General features: G+C 37.3%; 1 protein-coding gene across 5 annotated transcripts in view; it reads left to right on the top strand.

The window, feature by feature from the left end:
* LOC138751565 (DNA topoisomerase 2-beta-like) overlaps positions 1–18,000 on the top strand; it is a 236,744-nt gene that overhangs the window by 137,046 nt on the left and 81,698 nt on the right. For all 5 annotated transcript variants that reach the window (XM_069914001.1, XM_069914002.1, XM_069914004.1 and 2 more), the window contains 5 exons: positions 3,586–3,734; positions 8,361–8,592; positions 10,067–10,201; positions 10,831–11,031; positions 11,122–11,317. In XM_069914001.1, the coding sequence (XP_069770102.1) occupies positions 3,586–3,734; positions 8,361–8,592; positions 10,067–10,201; positions 10,831–11,031; positions 11,122–11,317 (913 nt within the window). The remainder of the gene's footprint in view (positions 1–3,585; positions 3,735–8,360; positions 8,593–10,066; positions 10,202–10,830; positions 11,032–11,121; positions 11,318–18,000) is intronic.

Here is an 18,000-nt window from a genome sequence, read left to right as displayed (position 1 = left end):
GGATTTGATTTAAGATTTCTTTAATGTCATGTACACATTTGTTTTGCTTTACCTGCTCTGAAGGCACACAAAGATATGGTACTAGTCCAACACCTTTATCAAGATGAGAGAGAAAGCAAAAGACACCTTTTTATCTGATATCGATTGTTCATAGATCCCGCTAACTCCTTCGATGTTGCTTTCTGCACCACACCCCCACACCCCCCACCCTCTGCAGTTGCACGCCCTCCTGTCAGTTCCAGTGGTGAACCTGAGCTTGAGGATCAAAATCACTATCCCCTGGTTCCAAGCCCCTAATGCGATTGGGAAGTTGTCAGTGCCCAAGGTCTTTGGGATCCCTCTTTGCCATTGGCACCCTCACAAATCCCTGTCCTGATATCTGGTTGTCAGAAGTCAGTCGCCACCAGCCCATGGCCGGAGTCTTTCAACTTCTAAGCCCCATGCTGATCTGCTGCTGTAATGCCATTACTCTGTAGAGTCCTCCACGGGCTTCTCCTCCGTATGGGTGATGTTCTTCCACTCTGGTGCCTTGTGTTGGACCACTGCTGTCCTGAAGTCTACAACTCTTGAGGCCTGGGCTGCTGAGTGTAGGTCCCACCACTGGGGCATGGAACGTGTGGTCTTTTATGTTTAAGTCAAAATTCTACAGGCAGTTTAAACCTGCAGGGGCCATAAGGTGGGAGAGCCGAGCAATAAGACCCTGAAGAGAAACTCTGAAAAACTCATATCTGCTCTGCTCCTCTCAGGTCCCCACCAGGGGCATTGCTGCCGTTATAGCAGCTGCTGCAGTGTTGCCTACTTGATCATTTTAAGTCAGTATATATTGCCCTTGAATGTATTGAAATCTAAGGAAGGCTTGAGGAGCCTCGTGGGCTACTCCTGCTCCCATTTTCCTGTTTTCTTGTGAATCAGTTTGGCCTTAATATTTGGGAGAATTATTTCCCAAAATGAAACACTTGTACCCAAAGTTAACTTCCAGTTAACATCTCCCACTCTCAACAGTTTGAATGTAACAGGAATGAATGGCAGATGCTGAAAATATAGAACAAAAGACCCCAAGTTTAAAGTACTCTGCATTTCAAAGGTTCTAATGAAGAATCATCATGTTAACATCGACTTCCATTGCTTGACTTGTTGAGTGCTAAGAGCATATTCAGTTTTTTTTTTGCATCTTGAATCCTGTCCCACCTTAATGGTGTGAAACTCCCTGCACAGAGGTAGTCTGATAAGAACATGCAAGAAAATAGCAAGAATAGACCACAGACCCTCAAGCCTGCGTGATTCAATATGATCATGACCAAGACTCGTCTCTTCTGTGCTGATTTATCATAGCCCTTAGTTTCCTGATTTATCAACAACAAAAAAATCTGCTTTTTTAAATTCCCCTAATCAACTCACCTCCACAACCCACTGGAATTCCAGAGATTTACCACTTTTGCAATGACTACCACCTCAGTTTTAATTGGCTGTCCCCTAATCTTGTAAATATGGCACTTAATTTGATATTCTCCCATGAGTGAAAACATCTTGATGTCAACACTATCATGTCCCTAGGATGTTTGTTTCAATAAATTCACCCTCATTTTGTAAACTTGAGACTGGATAACTCAATTGTTCCAGGAAACAGCTTCTAATCTCTTCTGAACTGCACAATGCATGTGCAGGCTATCCCTGGGTAATGAATGGTTTCTATTCTTCCAGACATCCATTAATTGATTTAGTCCATAAGTGGGGAAATGCACAAAACTCACTTGATTTGGAAACCAGACCATCATAGTATCGCAATAAATAGCATCAAAAACACACAAGACTGATAAAGGAAAAAACAATGACTGAAAATGTAGGGAGGGGGCAGAGAGAGAGAGAGAGAGGAAACTAGTTCTGCTGCTTGTGGGAACAAATGTTAATGCATCAGACTTTTGAAATTAGAAGAATGTTTTGGGAGCTCATTCATAAGTAGAAGTCCAGTATTCTTAACCCAATAATGACCTGTACATCCTTTCTTAATTAAGGAGCCCAAAACTGCATTGTCCTCCGGATGGGTCTTCAGTAATACTTGTACAATTATATTAATACTTCCAGATTTCTAACTTTTAACCTTCTTGCAATGGTTACTGAGCATTTTGTTTATAAAATTTCTACTGTTAGCAATAAGTCGCTTTTGCAGGAGATAGCTCAATTTTTAGGTTAGAAATTAGCTATGCTAAAAAGCTCACAACCCTACATTTGGTAATTGTAACATTTCAAGGTGTTCCATTGGAATATAATCAAACAAAATTTAAATTGAGCTTTATTTCGAATGTCTAAAAAGAGAGAAGGGTGATAGGAAGGTTAAATTAAGGAACTCCATAGCTAAATACTATGTGGATCAGATACTATTTATTATCATTTACTAAAATAGAAATGTAATGTTACACAAAATTGCCTTTAGTTTGCCATAAGATTTGACATTAGCATTGCCTGGCGCCCCTTACAGTCAGAGAAGAGAAGGAAAAGAGAATTCCCCAGAGTCACAGAGTTCAACACTTCTGCAGCCTCTGCAGCTGCAAATGACTCCAGTTCAGTTCAAACCTTCGGCAAATCGAGCCCAGATATGATGAGGAAGCCTTCAGTGCTCAGGGCTCTCTTTGCCCTCAGCATCCTCTAGAATCCTGCTTCTAATACCTGGTTCTCATGAGCTAGTCTCCAGCAACCCAGAGCATAGTGAGTCCTTTGACCTCAAGTCGCCAGCAGCTTGCAAACTATGTGGGTTCCTCACCCACAAGACACTAACAACTCGCCACCTGTGTGTGTCTTTCAGCTGCACAACCCCTCACTGATCCACCACAATGGTCACCATCCTTGGGGTCGTCTCCTCTGCTTTTCCTTTCAAGGGAGGGGGTGTTCTTCCCATTACTGATGCTTTGTACCAGTCTGCTGCTCTGCCGGAGCTTGCAACCCTTCGAGGCTGTTGCTGAACACAGGTGCTACCTTCTCACAGAATTTTAAATAAAACGCTGCCAGCACCTTATAACAGGCCATTTAAAGCCTGTAGGGAGACATCAGCAGTCGGACTGGGTGGTAGGACCCCATGGGGGATCGCTGGGTCTCCACTCCCTGCTCTCCCAGGTCTGCACTAGTGGCAGCGCTGTCATTGCCACATCTGCAGCAGTGTCGCCAGTTTTTTAAATTAACAGTTCCCTGAGATTGAAGATGATTTACTGCTATACCAATTCTGAGGTAATTGACAATACCAATATCAGTACTTGAAAGCTTGGGGTTTATTTTATTAAATTCAGGACAGAATTGGAGGGGTGCACACAACTTGGAAAATTGTGGAACTGGTAGATATTTGTGTGTGTGTGTGTGTGTGAGAGAGAGAGAGAGAGAGAGATAGAGATGCAAGAATTATATTTTATATTCAAGTATCACTCGGTGACTGAGGACGAGGGAAATGATTGACAGGACCAGCTACGAGTTAGGAGCATGACTGCACAGGCCAACATCAGAACATCAAGAATATATCTTCAAATTAAATTAAAATGTGTGATTTATTGTTTAAAAAATTTCTGTCCCAATACACAATTTGTATATTTATCATTTTAGCAAGCACTTATGATGACCATTGTTAACTTGGCTCAAAACTTTGTTGGAAGTAACAATGTAAGTTTATTGCAACCAATTGGACAATTTGGTACTAGACTGCATGGTGGGAAAGATGCTGCCAGTCCACGATACATTTTCACTATGTTAAGGTAAGCTAAAATCAAAATATTGGTATGTTTCTTGTGGCCATATTTCACCTTGGCTCTCCCTTAAATGCTGGCACACTTCATGTACATATCAATAATTTTTTGTTTGATTTTGTGGTTTATAACTATGTTTGTTTGTGTATGTTACCTCTGGCCATTTTCTATATAGCAAGATCATATAAAAATTTACTTTTCAGATGTTTTGCTGATGCACAAACAAATTTTAATTCGAGTTCACACTGGTCAAAAATGCAATTATATTTTGGTCTGGGCTCAGATAGATGATAGTATATCAAATGTTCATCCAAGTACTTTTTAAATTGTGAAGAGTATTTCTACCTCTAGCACCTATTCAAGCATTGTGTTCCAAAGCAAACCCCTCTCCCCCCCAACCCCTCTCACTCTAGGTAGGAAAGTAATCTACTGCCTGCTAATGCTTATACAAATTCACTTAAATCTGTTTCCCCCACCTCCTGATCTTTCTGGTAAGGAAAATGGGACTTTCCTGCAGTTATTGCCTCCTTTCATAACCTTAAAATAATGTGCATTCCACCTTCTGTGCCAAACAAACAATAACCCAAATAATTTTTCCTCGGAATTGATTTTTAACAGCCCAGAGCACATCTGAGTAAACATACTCAAGCGCTGTCTGGGCTGCAATGAATTGTTTTTTTCGGCAGTGAATGGACTAGAACGGAATGTAGTACCCTAGGTGTAGCTAACTGTTGTTCATACAATTTAAACATGACCTCCCTTCTTTTGTATTTATTGTCTTTATTCTGCATGCCTCCTTTGCTATTTTATATCCATATCCTATTACTTTTTGGGCATTATCAATGAGCAGTCCAAGTTCCCACAACACTTCAAAGTATCGCTCTTTTCTTCTGCATTTCCTTATTTTGTTTGAGCTCCAAAATTACTTTGGACTGAATTACTTTCACCACTTTATCCATTATAACCTGGCTAGATCTAACATTAATGCCTATCAATTTGGTGGCTATATTTATTTGGACACATTTTAATTGGAGTTTCTTTGATCAAATCCTTGATACTTAAAAAAGAGGGACATGGTGTGAATTCCACTGCAAAATATTTCCAGTCTTTTAAAGACAAACTTAATTGTCTATCATTTTTTAAAAAATCCAATTTGAATGTGGCATGCTATTTTCACTTGATTCCTGTGCACTTTTACTTTTCTGGCTGCCTCGGGGTAGTTGATCAAAGACTTGTTAAAAATCCATGCCTTTATTTATAAGACTTCAGGGGTAAGGTGCAGAAGGCTGAAAACCAGTATCTCTTTGTTCAAGAACAGATCTTTTTTTACATCTGCCAGATCTTTGAACCTCCCATTGATATAGTAATTATTAGACTCCTACAAAAGCACAAAAGGACTCATGAAAGTCATTTTTTTGCACTGTGAATATTTGTCATCTATCTTATGTCTTTATTGTCTATTTTAGTTTAATTCAATTCATTTTTCTTTACTTACCTATTCGGCTGCAGCAAGTAAAAATTTCAGTGCATGTCTATACAATGTCTATAACAATAAACTCATTATCAAGACTTATAGTCATAAGGCAGCAGAATTAGGCCAGCGAATCTGCTCTTCTATTCTAATCGTGGCTGTTTTTTATTCCTCTGAACCTCATTCTCCTACCTTCTCCCTCTAACCTTTGACATCCTTATTAATCAAAAATATATAACCACCAATTTAAATATATCAGTATCAGAATTTATTTCCATAAACATGTCATGAAATTTGTTACTTTGCGGCAGCATTATTGTGCATTATTACTATAAATTACATTTCAGTATATACACTATTTTTAAAAAAATGTAGTGCCTGAGGTTTGTTGTCCTTTCAGAAATCGGAGGGGAAGTACTTTTTGTGCTGTTGGAGTTGAGTAACATTTGCAATTTTCCAGTGGAGTGGAGTGACATTTGCAATTTTCTAGTTCTCTGGAACCAATTCTGACCTTTGTGATTTTTGAAAGATCAATACTAATGCCTCCACACCCAATATAGTAATAATCACTACACTTCCTGAAACCCTCAAATTTCTTGCATGTCACTGGTATCTTCCACAATGAAGACTGATACAAATTACCTATTCAATCCACCCTCTTTTTTGTTCCCTATTCCAGTGACAATTTTCCAGCAGTCCACTCTTGCCCGCTTTTACTTTTTTTGCATTTTAAAATATTTTGTATCCTCTCTTGTATTATTGGTTAGTTTCTTTTCATACTTCACCCTTTCTCCCCTTGTTTTTTTTTCTAGTTTTTGTTGGTTTTTAAGCTTTCCAGGGCTCTGGTTTCCTCCTACCTTTTGCAAAATTGTATGTCCTCTCATGCTTTTATGCTGTTTTTGATTCCCTTTCCAAAGGTTCCTTTTATTGTCATGAAATAATACACTAAAAATGTAATATACATGATATACTTTGTTTTGTCTGTCTTACAGCAGACAAAGTGTCCCCATGACCATTGGCCAGCATCCCCAACAATAGGAGATAGAGTAACAAAAGTCAGAGACACTGAATGTCCGTGGATTCACCTCCAGTACTCTCAGAGCCTCTGTAGCCACAGAGTCTCCAGTTGAAACCATCAGCAACCTGAACTCAAGATCCTAACCTCTGATACTATCAGGAAGCCTTCAGCACCCAAGGCCCTTCAGGAGCCTTTCTTGTCCTCAGCACCCTCATGAATCCCATTTACAATACCTGATTCCCATAAGCCAGTCTCCAGCAGCCCACAACCTGTATGGGTCGTTTGACCGCGTCGGCAGCAGCCTTTACCGATGTGGGTCCTACAGTTGCTGAGACCCTTGCTGGTTCACTGCCTTGGTCACCTTCCCTGTAAGATTGTCTCCTATGCTTCTCATCAACAGAGTTGGCTGGAGAGGGCAGGGATGCGTATAGTTTCCCTATTTCCACTGCTCTCCCAGAGTCTGCATCTCTTGTGGTATGCAGTCCAGCACAGGCGCCGCCATCTTGGGCACAGACATCCGTGATTGGAGGATTTTTAAAACACCATAGGCTCTTTTAACAGTCCTTTTAAAGATGGTACAGAGCTGTCGGCATTGGACCAGGCTACAATGCTGTGTCTCCATTGGTCAGTTGCCGTGGTCACCTTCCCTGCCAAAGTTTCATCGTTCTCTTTTTGAAATGCTTCCTTTTTGGGATGAAATCCTGTATCTTTTGAATTATTTAAAGAAGCTCCTGCCATGCTCCTCTTCTATCATTCCTGCTTGAGTTCTCTTTCCAACCAAATTTGCCCAGCTACTCTCATGCTACCTGCATATTGAATTTTTCTATGAAAACCTTTACGTTAACATGCTTTTTCTTACTCCTATTGTAATTTGTAACCCACACTTTGCTGCTATTCAGAGGCCTGTGTATAACTCCCATTGGGGTATTTTTACTCTTGCAGTTTTTCAACTCTACCCATAAAGTTTCTACATCTTCTGATCCTATGCCCTTTCATGCTAAGGGTTTGATTTCAATTTTTACCAACAGTCACCCACTCCCTTGGCCCATTGTCTACCTTTTCGATAAGACTTTTAGCTCTCAGCTACGATCTTTCAACAGCCACTACACTGTTATGTCAACAATGTCATACCGGCCAATTTCTAATTGCTTTTTAAGCTCATCTACCTTGTTTCATACACTGAATGCATTTAAATACAACACCTGCAGTCCTGCATTCAACACTCTTCTCATATTTATCTCCATGTTGCCTGAGGTTATTTTCTATCCCTTTCTGTCCTATTTTTAATTTTGTGGACTTCATAAGTTTCTTCCACACTACTACCTTTAGTGTGATCAATACTTTTTCAATTCATTGAACCTATTCCTCTGCTATTTAGTTTAAAGTCCTAAGCAGAGGCCTAGTTATGTAATTTGCTTGGATCCTGATCCCAGCATGGTTCAGGTGCATCCATTCCCATCAGATCATCTGTCAACTTCCTCAATATAGATGCCAATGTCTCATAAATTCAAATTTACTTAATTGATCCTCTGTTCTCTAGTCAAAACTTTTGCTTATCATGCACAACTTCCCTTTAACAGAGTGAAGACGCAAGAGTCTGCAGTTGCTAGAATCTGAATCAAGGCATAGTCTGCTATAGGAACTCAGCAGGTCAAGTATCAACTGGCAAGGATAAGTCTTAAGGAGAGGTGCAGGTGGGGGAGGGAAGGAATGTCAACATTTCAAGATAAGTCCTGATCCAGGAACAAGACCTGAAATGTTGAGAATTCTTTTTCTTCCCACTGATGTTGCTCAATCCACTGAGTTCCTCCAGCAGAACATTGTTGGGTGACTATTTGATTAAGCTTTTCACGTCTAAATGATAATTTATACTTTATAGTGGGAGTGCAGTGATGATGTAGAGATTGGGTTTGGAACAGCTATGATCTGACAATAGTAGAAGATGTTCAAGCACCTAAATGTTTCTTAGTTCCTATATTTGCACTGTATGTGTGAAGGCAAATGAATTCCTTCTTCATAATAATGAAGTTTTCCAACATTTTTAATTATTAGCAATTTCTCGGTAAGGTTACTATAAATTAGAATACTGACATTTATAATCTTTAATATAATACTTTAATATTAAATTTGTTGTATTTATTTTTAGTCCATTGGCACGTTTGCTTTGCCCTCATATGGATGACAATTTACTGAAGTTCCTTTATGATGACAACCAGAGAGTAGAGCCAGAGTGGTATTGTCCCATAATTCCCATGGTCCTTGTTAATGGAGCTGAAGGTATTGGTACAGGATGGGCTTGTAGAATTCCCAATTATGATATCAGGGAACTAGTCAACAATGTCAGACGGATGCTGGATGGCTTGGATCCCCTTCCTATGGTAAATCATTTTAAATATTTGTCATTTTTAAAAAAATTTAATCAGAATTTAACACGTTAAAAAGTTTTATGCATCCAAATTCATGCATTTTGCATAACTGGATTGGTGCTTCGTATTATTCAAGAAAATATATTTTTTGAAGTTCTTCAGAAATGGATATGCACAATGGTTAAATTGGTAGAGTAATAATTCAGAGGCATGGTTTAACAATCAAGAAGTATAAAATCTCACTATGGCAGATGTTGAATTTAAAATCTGTTAATAAACTGGGAATTGTAAAAAAATGTAATTTTCACAAGTTATTGCAAAATCTAATCTGGTTCACTAATGGCCTTCAGAGGATGAAATTTGATATTCTTACCAAGGCTGACTTGAGACATTAGTGCGATTGACTTTTAATTGCCTTCTGAAATTTCAGGGCTTAGCAAGCCACTTAGTTAAAGGATACAAATGGAAGTGACACAGGGATCTTAAATAATATTTGGGGTTAAATTAATCTTTGCAAGAGTGAGTATGCAAGATTATATCCTAATTTATTTTTAGTTGAGGTGAATGGAAAAGAAAATTGGATATGATATGAACTTTTGACTGCTCCTTCATTTTTCCTTGTAATCACAAACCAATTGTGTTTCTTATGATTTGATGATGAGAACTATAAGTGTAGCTCCACAATTCGAGTAACTTGGCCAATGAATAGCAAAACCTAAAACTGAATTGTCTATTCCAACTATTTCTATGATTATATGAAGATATATTCTATCTTGGTTTATCTATCTATTAGCAAGAATAGTCAGCCTTTCAGTTGAAAGGTAATGGTTTCAACAGCTCTGGCAACTTGAATGCATAATCTCAACTGGCACTTGAAGAAAATCCTGTTTGATATGATGTTGTATTGTTATTAATGCCTTCTCTACCAATCTTTCATACAAGGTGCGAGTGGGTTTTTCTTCAACTCTAAACATTTATTCCTCAAAAATCTGAATGTTTATTATTTGGCTATTTATTTCTTTGCTCTTTGGTATGCTTTGCTGTGAAAATTGGATGCCCATTTCCATACATTATCAGATTTTTACATTTCAAATATACCTCATTGTTAAGTACTTTGTATACCTTTGGATTCTGAAAGGCAGAATATGATGACTATTCTTTATTATTTAATGTTATCAGTGAGCAGCCTTATCTTTATTCTAAAATAATTTATTTTTAAAATATATATATGCATATATAAAAGAAACTGTAGTGACATTTTTATTTGGATTGTTGAGCCAGTCTGTTAATTCACTTGAAAGATGACCATCAGATTTTTCACAGCACCAGTATTTTGTTCATGTACCCCATGTTCATTAATGTAGTTAATTACATTCTAGATATTGTTGGCTTAGAAATACCTTTATGAACAGTGAGTTTATAAAGGAAAGTTTACTATTTACCTAAGTGTTTAATCATGGATTCATTTATTTTTCTTTGTCATAAGTTGCCAAGCTACAAGAACTTCAAAGGAACAATTCATGAAGTGGGTCAAAACCAATATGTTGTCAGTGGTGAGATATTAGTTTTAGATCGGAACACCATAGAAATTACAGAACTTCCAGTTAGGACTTGGACACAGGTAATATATATAATTTATTTTAAGCAATTTTTATAATGCCGGTAATTGGGATATTGATGAAGTTAGCAGCTTCTGGTGAACATATATGTTATAACATGAAATAGTTAACTTTCCTATTATAAAATAACACACACACACACCCACACACACTTATATTTTCTCTCAAAGATAGGGATAACTTCTCAAGTCTCTGTTAAGAATTGTGTTTCAATGCATCCAAGTCATTGATTTTTTTCTGAGTTCTTTTTTTGTTTCCTTTGTGCATCAAATAAACTTTGGCCATACTATTTTCCAGATAATATTTGGTTAGTTAGCATTTATTACTCAAGGGAATGATTCCATTTGATTAAACATCTAATTTTATTTTGAAAGGAGAATTTTAAGACTTCTTTGACAATTGCTAGATTATGAAGGGGTATCATTAAGTGTTGTGTGGTTGCAATATAGATATATTTTTGTTAACACAAAATAACATGGTTAAAAATTAACTTGCCATCCTAAGGAAGAATGAGGTATCTCTGACTAAAGTTATTTTCGTTTTGGACGTGTCAATACTGGGAAAATTGTTTTTGAAATATTTTCCATGCACTGGTAACACTTAATGAAGAAAAGATTTTTTTTTCATGAAGGCATACAAAGAACAAGTTCTTGAACCAATGCTCAATGGAACTGAAAAGACAGCTGCTTTGATAAATGACTACAAAGAATATCACACGGATGCTACAGTCAAATTTGTGGTAAAAATGTCAGAGGAGAAACTTGCACAAGCAGAAGCTGCTGGTTTGCACAAGGTGTTCAAACTACAAACGACTCTCACGTGCAACTCTATGGTAGTGTTTTTTGATACATTTTAGCATGTAAAGTTATTAACTGTTGGATATACTTAGAACATAATCAAACAGCAGTAATGTTCATTGCAGGTCCTTTTTGATCACATGGGTTGCATGAAGAAATATGAAACTGTGCAAGATATCTTAAAGGAATTCTTTGATTTAAGGTTACATTATTACAGTTTGAGAAAAGAGTGGTTGTCAGGAATGTTGGGAGCCGAATCTTCAAAACTAAGAAATCAAGCTCGCTTCATTATAGAGAAAATACAAGGGAAGATTACAATTGGTAAGGATGTAAAGTAAAAGTACAAATCAATATTTTCATGCTGTAATTTTTAGTATTTGGAATGTTGTGTTGTATAATATACAGGTAAACAATTGTTTGTAAATACAATAAGATTGAATTATTTATTTGGATTATATTCTAATTGATTTTATTTATTTTGGAACAAGCCATGTTATTCTTAATGAATTAACTAAATTAGTGAAGAAATCTGGTTCCTATTACTCTCCTCCTCGCTTAACATCAACTTATTGACAAGTAGGTGAGCCTAAAAATTATTAACTGTAATGAATACCTGAGTTAAACAAAGATCACAACTTGTGGAGCTTCTTGTTAATATTTTTACATTGAATCTGCTAAAATTATTGAAAATGTGCCACAATAATTAATCGTAATGTGCTACATGTGTGATCAATCTAGTTGGTTTCAAAAAAAAATTATAGTGTGTTCCCACTATAACCTATTGTTGGTTGGCTCCTTTTCAGGACAATAATTTAGGATCAAGGATCTTTAAGGTGTTGGGGACCTTTCTCATTCCATGACTTTTGAGAGATCAATTAGGCCTATTTTAATTTTAATTTATATATATTCCAGTTAAATGATAAATTATTTTCTTTTTGAGCAAGAGTGAAACATAAAAGTGCAGACAGAATCAGAATTTATTGGCATGAACAAATCACGAAATTCGGTGTTTTGTGGCAGCATCATAGAGCAAGCATTCATGTAACTACTTTTACAACAAAAAAAATACAAAATAGTGCATGAAAAGTAAGGCAGTGCCTTTCATTTATTAATTATTCAGGAATCTGATAGCAGCAGGAAAGAAGCTGTCCTTGTACCACTGAGTGCTTGTACCTTTTTCCCGATGGTAATAGAGTGCAGAGGGCCTGGCTTAGGTGGTGTGGGTCCTTGAGGATAGATGTTGCTTTATTAAAACACCACCTCTTGTAGATGTCCTCGATGGAGTGAAGGCTGGTGCCTGTGATGTCACAGGCCAAGTTAACAACCTTCTGGAGTTTTTTCTTGTCCTGAGAGTTGGCACATCCATACTAGACAGTGATACAACCAGCCAGAATGCTCTCCATGGTGCATCTGTAGAAGTTTTCGAGAGTCTTTAGTGACATACCAAATAACATACAGACACTCTGATTGTAGTAAAAACACAGAAATGCTGGAGGAACTCAGCTGGTCTTGAAGTGTCAAAACAGATGTAAAAATGCTTGCATTTCAGCCACAGAAATAAACAAATTACAGCAAACTGCTGCACTTGGCAGCAATAATTTTTTACAAGTTGTACAATTTTATGGAAAATACAGATTCCTGAGGGATATCTGGATCAACTAACAAGGACAATGCTTAGAGGACATGGATATATTTACATTAGATCATAGACTATTACAGCACAGAACAGGCCCTTCAGCCCTCGATGTTGGGCCGACCTATTTATTCCTACCAAAAAAACTATACTCATCCTACCTGGTAACACACTATTTTTCTTTCCTCCATGAGCCTGTGTAAGAGTCTCTTAAATGCCCCCTAATGTTTTGGCCTCCACCACCAACCATCCTTGGCAAGGCATTCCAGGCACCCACAACTCTGTGTAAAAAGAAAAACCCTGATGTTTCACCTTAACCTTCCTATTTTCACTTTTTAGACATGTCCCCTGATATTTACTATACCTGCAATGGAATCTTTTAGACCTTATTAACTCTCCTCTCCTCTCATCCTCCTTCGCTCCAAAGAAAAAAGTTCCATCTCTATTAACCTTGCCTCATAAGACTTACTTTCCAATCCAGGCAACATCTATGTAAATCTCCTCTGCACCCTCTCCATAGCTTCCACATCCTTCCTATAAAGAGATGGCCAGAACTGAATGTAATACTCTAAGTATGGTCTCACCAAAGATTTGTGGAGTTGCAACATGGCCTCTTGACATTTCACAACATGTGTGCCAGCAAGTTTTAGGGCTCCTGTGTAATTATGGAGCTTCCAAATTAACCTTGTTGAAGAGTTTATTGACTGCTCAGTGGTGGAGCAGGAGCACCACTTGCTTTCTTTTAAATAATCTGTCATTGGCTCATTTAAATTTTATTGCTTTTTTAAATGTATACGATCTTGTCTCGTCATTTGCCAAAGGTTTACAAAGGAGTTTGTATAAACATAGAATAGGAACAGGCCCTTTGGTCCATGATGTCACATTAAATTACACATTTTTGGCCTGAACAGGATCCATTCCCAGAATATCTATTTATCTATCTAAAGCCTCTTAAGCACTGCTATCAGTGGGAGTCACATGATGGAGTAGTGGCCGGTTGGGTTGAACCAGCCCTCTCCAGAAAAAAAAAGGTTGAAAAAGACAAGGCTCAACAGATACAAAACTCAAGAAATAGAATATAAAGTTACAGAGAAGAACAAGAAGATGGGATCCAAGAAAGAGAAAGTAAGAACAACAGGGGAAAAAAAAGAAAAAGAACCGGAGAAGAAAGAAGAAAGCCTTACCTGCACGAAGGAGCAGGGAGCTGCGATGGTGACGACCAGCTGATCTCCGAGGTTGGTGAGTGCCCTGCGAAATCGCGACCTCCCGACCGGTGGTCTCCAAAAATGGCTCTCAGAGCCATACAAAAGTGCGCAACTGCACATTCACAAGGAGTCGTGCGTGTGCAATGTGCAATCAAAGGAAAAAATGAACACCGGTGGGAGGGGGGCTCAGCCAAGGAGCGGGCAGGCATAGCACGAACAGCTGAGGGACGCCCGGCATCAGGGCGCTCAGCTGGAGGATAAAAACAAAGGAGAGGTAAGGAGCGAGGAGTCGAAGAACGATAGCGGGGTGACAGACAACAAGAGAATCAACATCAGGAGGACAGACAGACAGACAGACAGCCCATGTAAGGAAGACAAAGCAGCAAAAGGCCCAGCAAGAGGAGGCCAGAAAAAGACATGGAAGTAATTCATCAGGGAAAACAGAAGAGACACAGATACAAAGAAGAGAAGACACAAGGACAAGTACAGACACAGAAGAAGAGGAAGAAGTCCAAGATCTTCACAGGGAAATAGAAGGTAAAACAGATGGACAGAATATAGATAAAGCCTTTTTTGAAGAACAAATGAGATCATTAAAAGAATGGTTATCATTAGAATTTAGTGCGATTAAAAGAAAAATGAAAAGAACAGAAGACAAAATGCAAACATTAGAACTGGTTATGACAAATAGGGAAAAGAGTAGAAAATGTGGAGGAGCGGGAATCAGCTGTAGAATTGGAAATAAATGATTTAAGAGAAAAATTGGAAGAAAGTGACAAAAAAAATTAAAGATACACAAGAGTTATCTCAGAACATAGATATTTTGGAAAAATATACTAGGCGAAACAACATAAAAATAGTGGGCCTGAAGGATGAAGAAGGCGCAGACATGAAGGAATTTATAAAAGGATGGATTCCGAAGGTTTTGGGAATGACAGAAAGAACACGCAGAGCACTAGAGCCGAAACCGCAGACACATCAAAAACCAAGATCCATCGTAGTAACATTTTTAAGATATACGACAAGAGAAAATATATTAGAGCGGGCAAGGAACAAAGTTAGAGAAGATAATAAGCCATTGGAATATAAGGGACAAAAAATATTTTTTACCCAGACGTAAGTTTTGAACTCTTAAAGAAGAGGAAGGAATTTAATACAGTGAAAACGATTTTATGGAAAAAGGGTTATAAATTTATGTTAAGACATCCAGCCGTACCTAAAATATTTATACCTAGGGATCAAAATAGACTGTTCTCGAATCTGGAGGAAGCACAAGAATTTGCAGAGCTTTTGCAGGACAGAAGAAGAGATGTAACAAGAAAGAAAACCGGCGATAAAGTATATTTCAAGATGTAAAAATAATGTATATGTAAAGAACTAAAGATGGAAAAGAGAAGGGAAGGAAGGAAGAAGGGGGGAAAAAAGAGAGAGCTTTGTTATATGTATATAAAAAAGTTTTCTGGGGGGGGCTGGGGAGGGGAGAGAATAACCGTCACTGCGAAATCAGTTAATGCTTGCGAGCAAGATCACAAACCAAATGGAATGGGGAGTTGTGGTTGCCTGGCAAGGGATAAGGGGCAACTCAGAGAAGGGGGGTGCATTTGGGGTTAAGGTGTTATTGGGTGTGGGAATTGTTGGAGTATTTTATGTTTTAAATGTGTTGTCATACGTTGAGTTTAAAAAGGGAAAACTAAAAGATAAAAAGTAGAAAAAGGGGGATGGAGATGGCGAGGAGGTGGAAAAGAGGTATAAACAAGATATAAGATGGCCACGTTGAACTATATGACTATAAACATTAATGGAATACATAACCAAATTAAAAGGAAAAGGCTACTAAATTTACTGAAAAAAGATAAAATAGATATAGCATTTGTGCAGAAACTCATTTAACTGAAGTGGAACATAAATTGAAGAGAGACTAGGAAGGACATGTAGCAGCAGCATCATGTAATTCAAAAGCTAGAGGTGTAGCCATATTAGTTAACAAAAATGTACCAATTAAGATAGAGGAGGAAATAATAGATCCAGCAGGGAGGTATGTAATGATAAAGTGTCAGATATACTCAGAATTTTGGAATTTGTTCAATATATATGCACCTAATGATGAGGATCAAAAGTTTATGCAGGATATTTTGAAGATTGCAGACACACAAGGAAATATATTGATAGGAGTGGATTTTAACCTTAATTTGGATTCATTGTTGGATAAAACTGGACAAAAGACAAGCAAAAAGAATAAAGTAGCCAAATTTATGGTTAAATCAATACAGTAGCCAAATTTATGGTTAAATCAATACAGGAAATGAAACTTATGGATATACGGAGGAGACAGCATCCAAAGGTGAAGGAATATTCATATTATTCGAGTAGGCATAAAGCATACTCAAGGATTGATAATTTTTTTGTTGTCGGCCCATATTCAAAGAAGAGTTAGGAAAACTGAGTATAAAGTGAGACGACTTTCAGATCATTCACCCCTGTTATAAGCAATAGAACTGGAGGACATCCCACCAAGAACATAGAGATGGAGGTTAAAATCCATGCTACTTAAAAGGTAGGAATTTAGAGAATTTATTGAATGCCAAATTAAAACATATTTTGAAATAAACACAGAATCAGTGAAAGATATATTTATACTATGGGATGCAATAAAAGCTTACATTAGAGGACAGATAATAAGTTATATAACTAAGATGAAAAAGGATTACAATCGGGAAATAGAGCAGCTGGAAAGGGAGATAGCATGCATGGAAACGGAACTAGTGAAAAGAGACGATATAAAGAAAAAGAGAACTGACGGTGACGGACAGAAAAATAAAATACAAAACTTACAAATGTACAAGGTGGAGAAGAACATAATGAAAACAAAGCAAATGTATTACAAATTGGGAGAAAAAACACATAAAATGTTGGCCTGGCAACTTAAAACAGAACAAGCTAAAAGAACTATATTGGCATCAAGGAAAAAGGACAAACAAATCACATATAACCCACCAGAAATTAATGAAAACTTTAAGGAATTTTATGAACAATTATACGAAACTGAAAATCAGGGGAAAGATAATAAAATAGAAGAGTTTTTAGCTAAAATTGAACTGCTGAAGTTGCAAGAGGAACAAAGTAAACTGATAAAACCATTTGAAATAGAGGAAGTACAGGATATATTGAAAAAGCTGCCAAACAATAAAACACCAGAAAAGGATGGATTTCCAACAGAATTTTATAAAACATTTAAAGAGTTCTTAATTCCTCCTCTCCTGGAACTAATGAATCAGCAATAATTACAGTAATACCAAAGAAGGGGAAAGAATCCATTAACACCAGCATCATATAGACCAATATCTCTACTTAATTCAGATTATAAGATAATAGCAAAATTATTAGCAAACAGATTGGCCGACTGTGTAACAAAAATAGTTAAACAAGATCAAACTGGATTTATTAAGAAAAGATGAACAGCGGATAATGTCTGTAAACTTATTAATCTAATCCATGCAGCTCAAGGATATAAGAAACCAATGGTGGCTGTTGCCTTAGACGCAGAAAAAGCCTTTGACAGGGTAGAGTGGAACTACTTATTTAAGGTATTACAGAAGTTCAATCTGCCAGAAAAATAGATTAATTTGATTAAAGCATTATATAATTGACCATTGGCAAAGGTAGTAGTAAATGGATATGTATCGAACCAATTCAAATTAAGTAGATCAACTAGGCAGGGATGTCTATTATCCCCTCTCATTGTTCGCCTTTGCAATAGAACCATTGGCAGAGCTGATAAGAATAGAAAAAGCAAAAGGGATAAAAATAAAGGGGAAGGAGTATAAAATCAGTTTATCTGCAGATGACATCATAGTATACCTAACAGAACCAGAGAATATCAGTAAAAGAATTACATAAGAAATTGAAAGATATGGAGAAATATCGGGGTACAAGATCAACGCAAATAAAAGTGAAGTAATGCCAATGAGTAATGCGGATTACACAGAAGTTAAAAAAGAATCACCATTTAAATGGCAAGCACAAGCAATCTGTTACCTAAGAATAAGATTAGACAATAACTTAAGCCACTTGTGCAAACTAAATTAGCAGCCACTAATAAATAAAGTGCAGGAAGACTTAGAACATTGGAAAGAACTACTGATAACGTTGATAGGGAGGGTGAACTG

The sequence above is a fragment of the Narcine bancroftii genome, chromosome 1 (assembly GCF_036971445.1).
Source record: "Narcine bancroftii isolate sNarBan1 chromosome 1, sNarBan1.hap1, whole genome shotgun sequence".
NCBI lineage: Eukaryota > Metazoa > Chordata > Chondrichthyes > Torpediniformes > Narcinidae > Narcine > Narcine bancroftii.
This window is presented reverse-complemented; position numbering and strand designations above follow the sequence as displayed.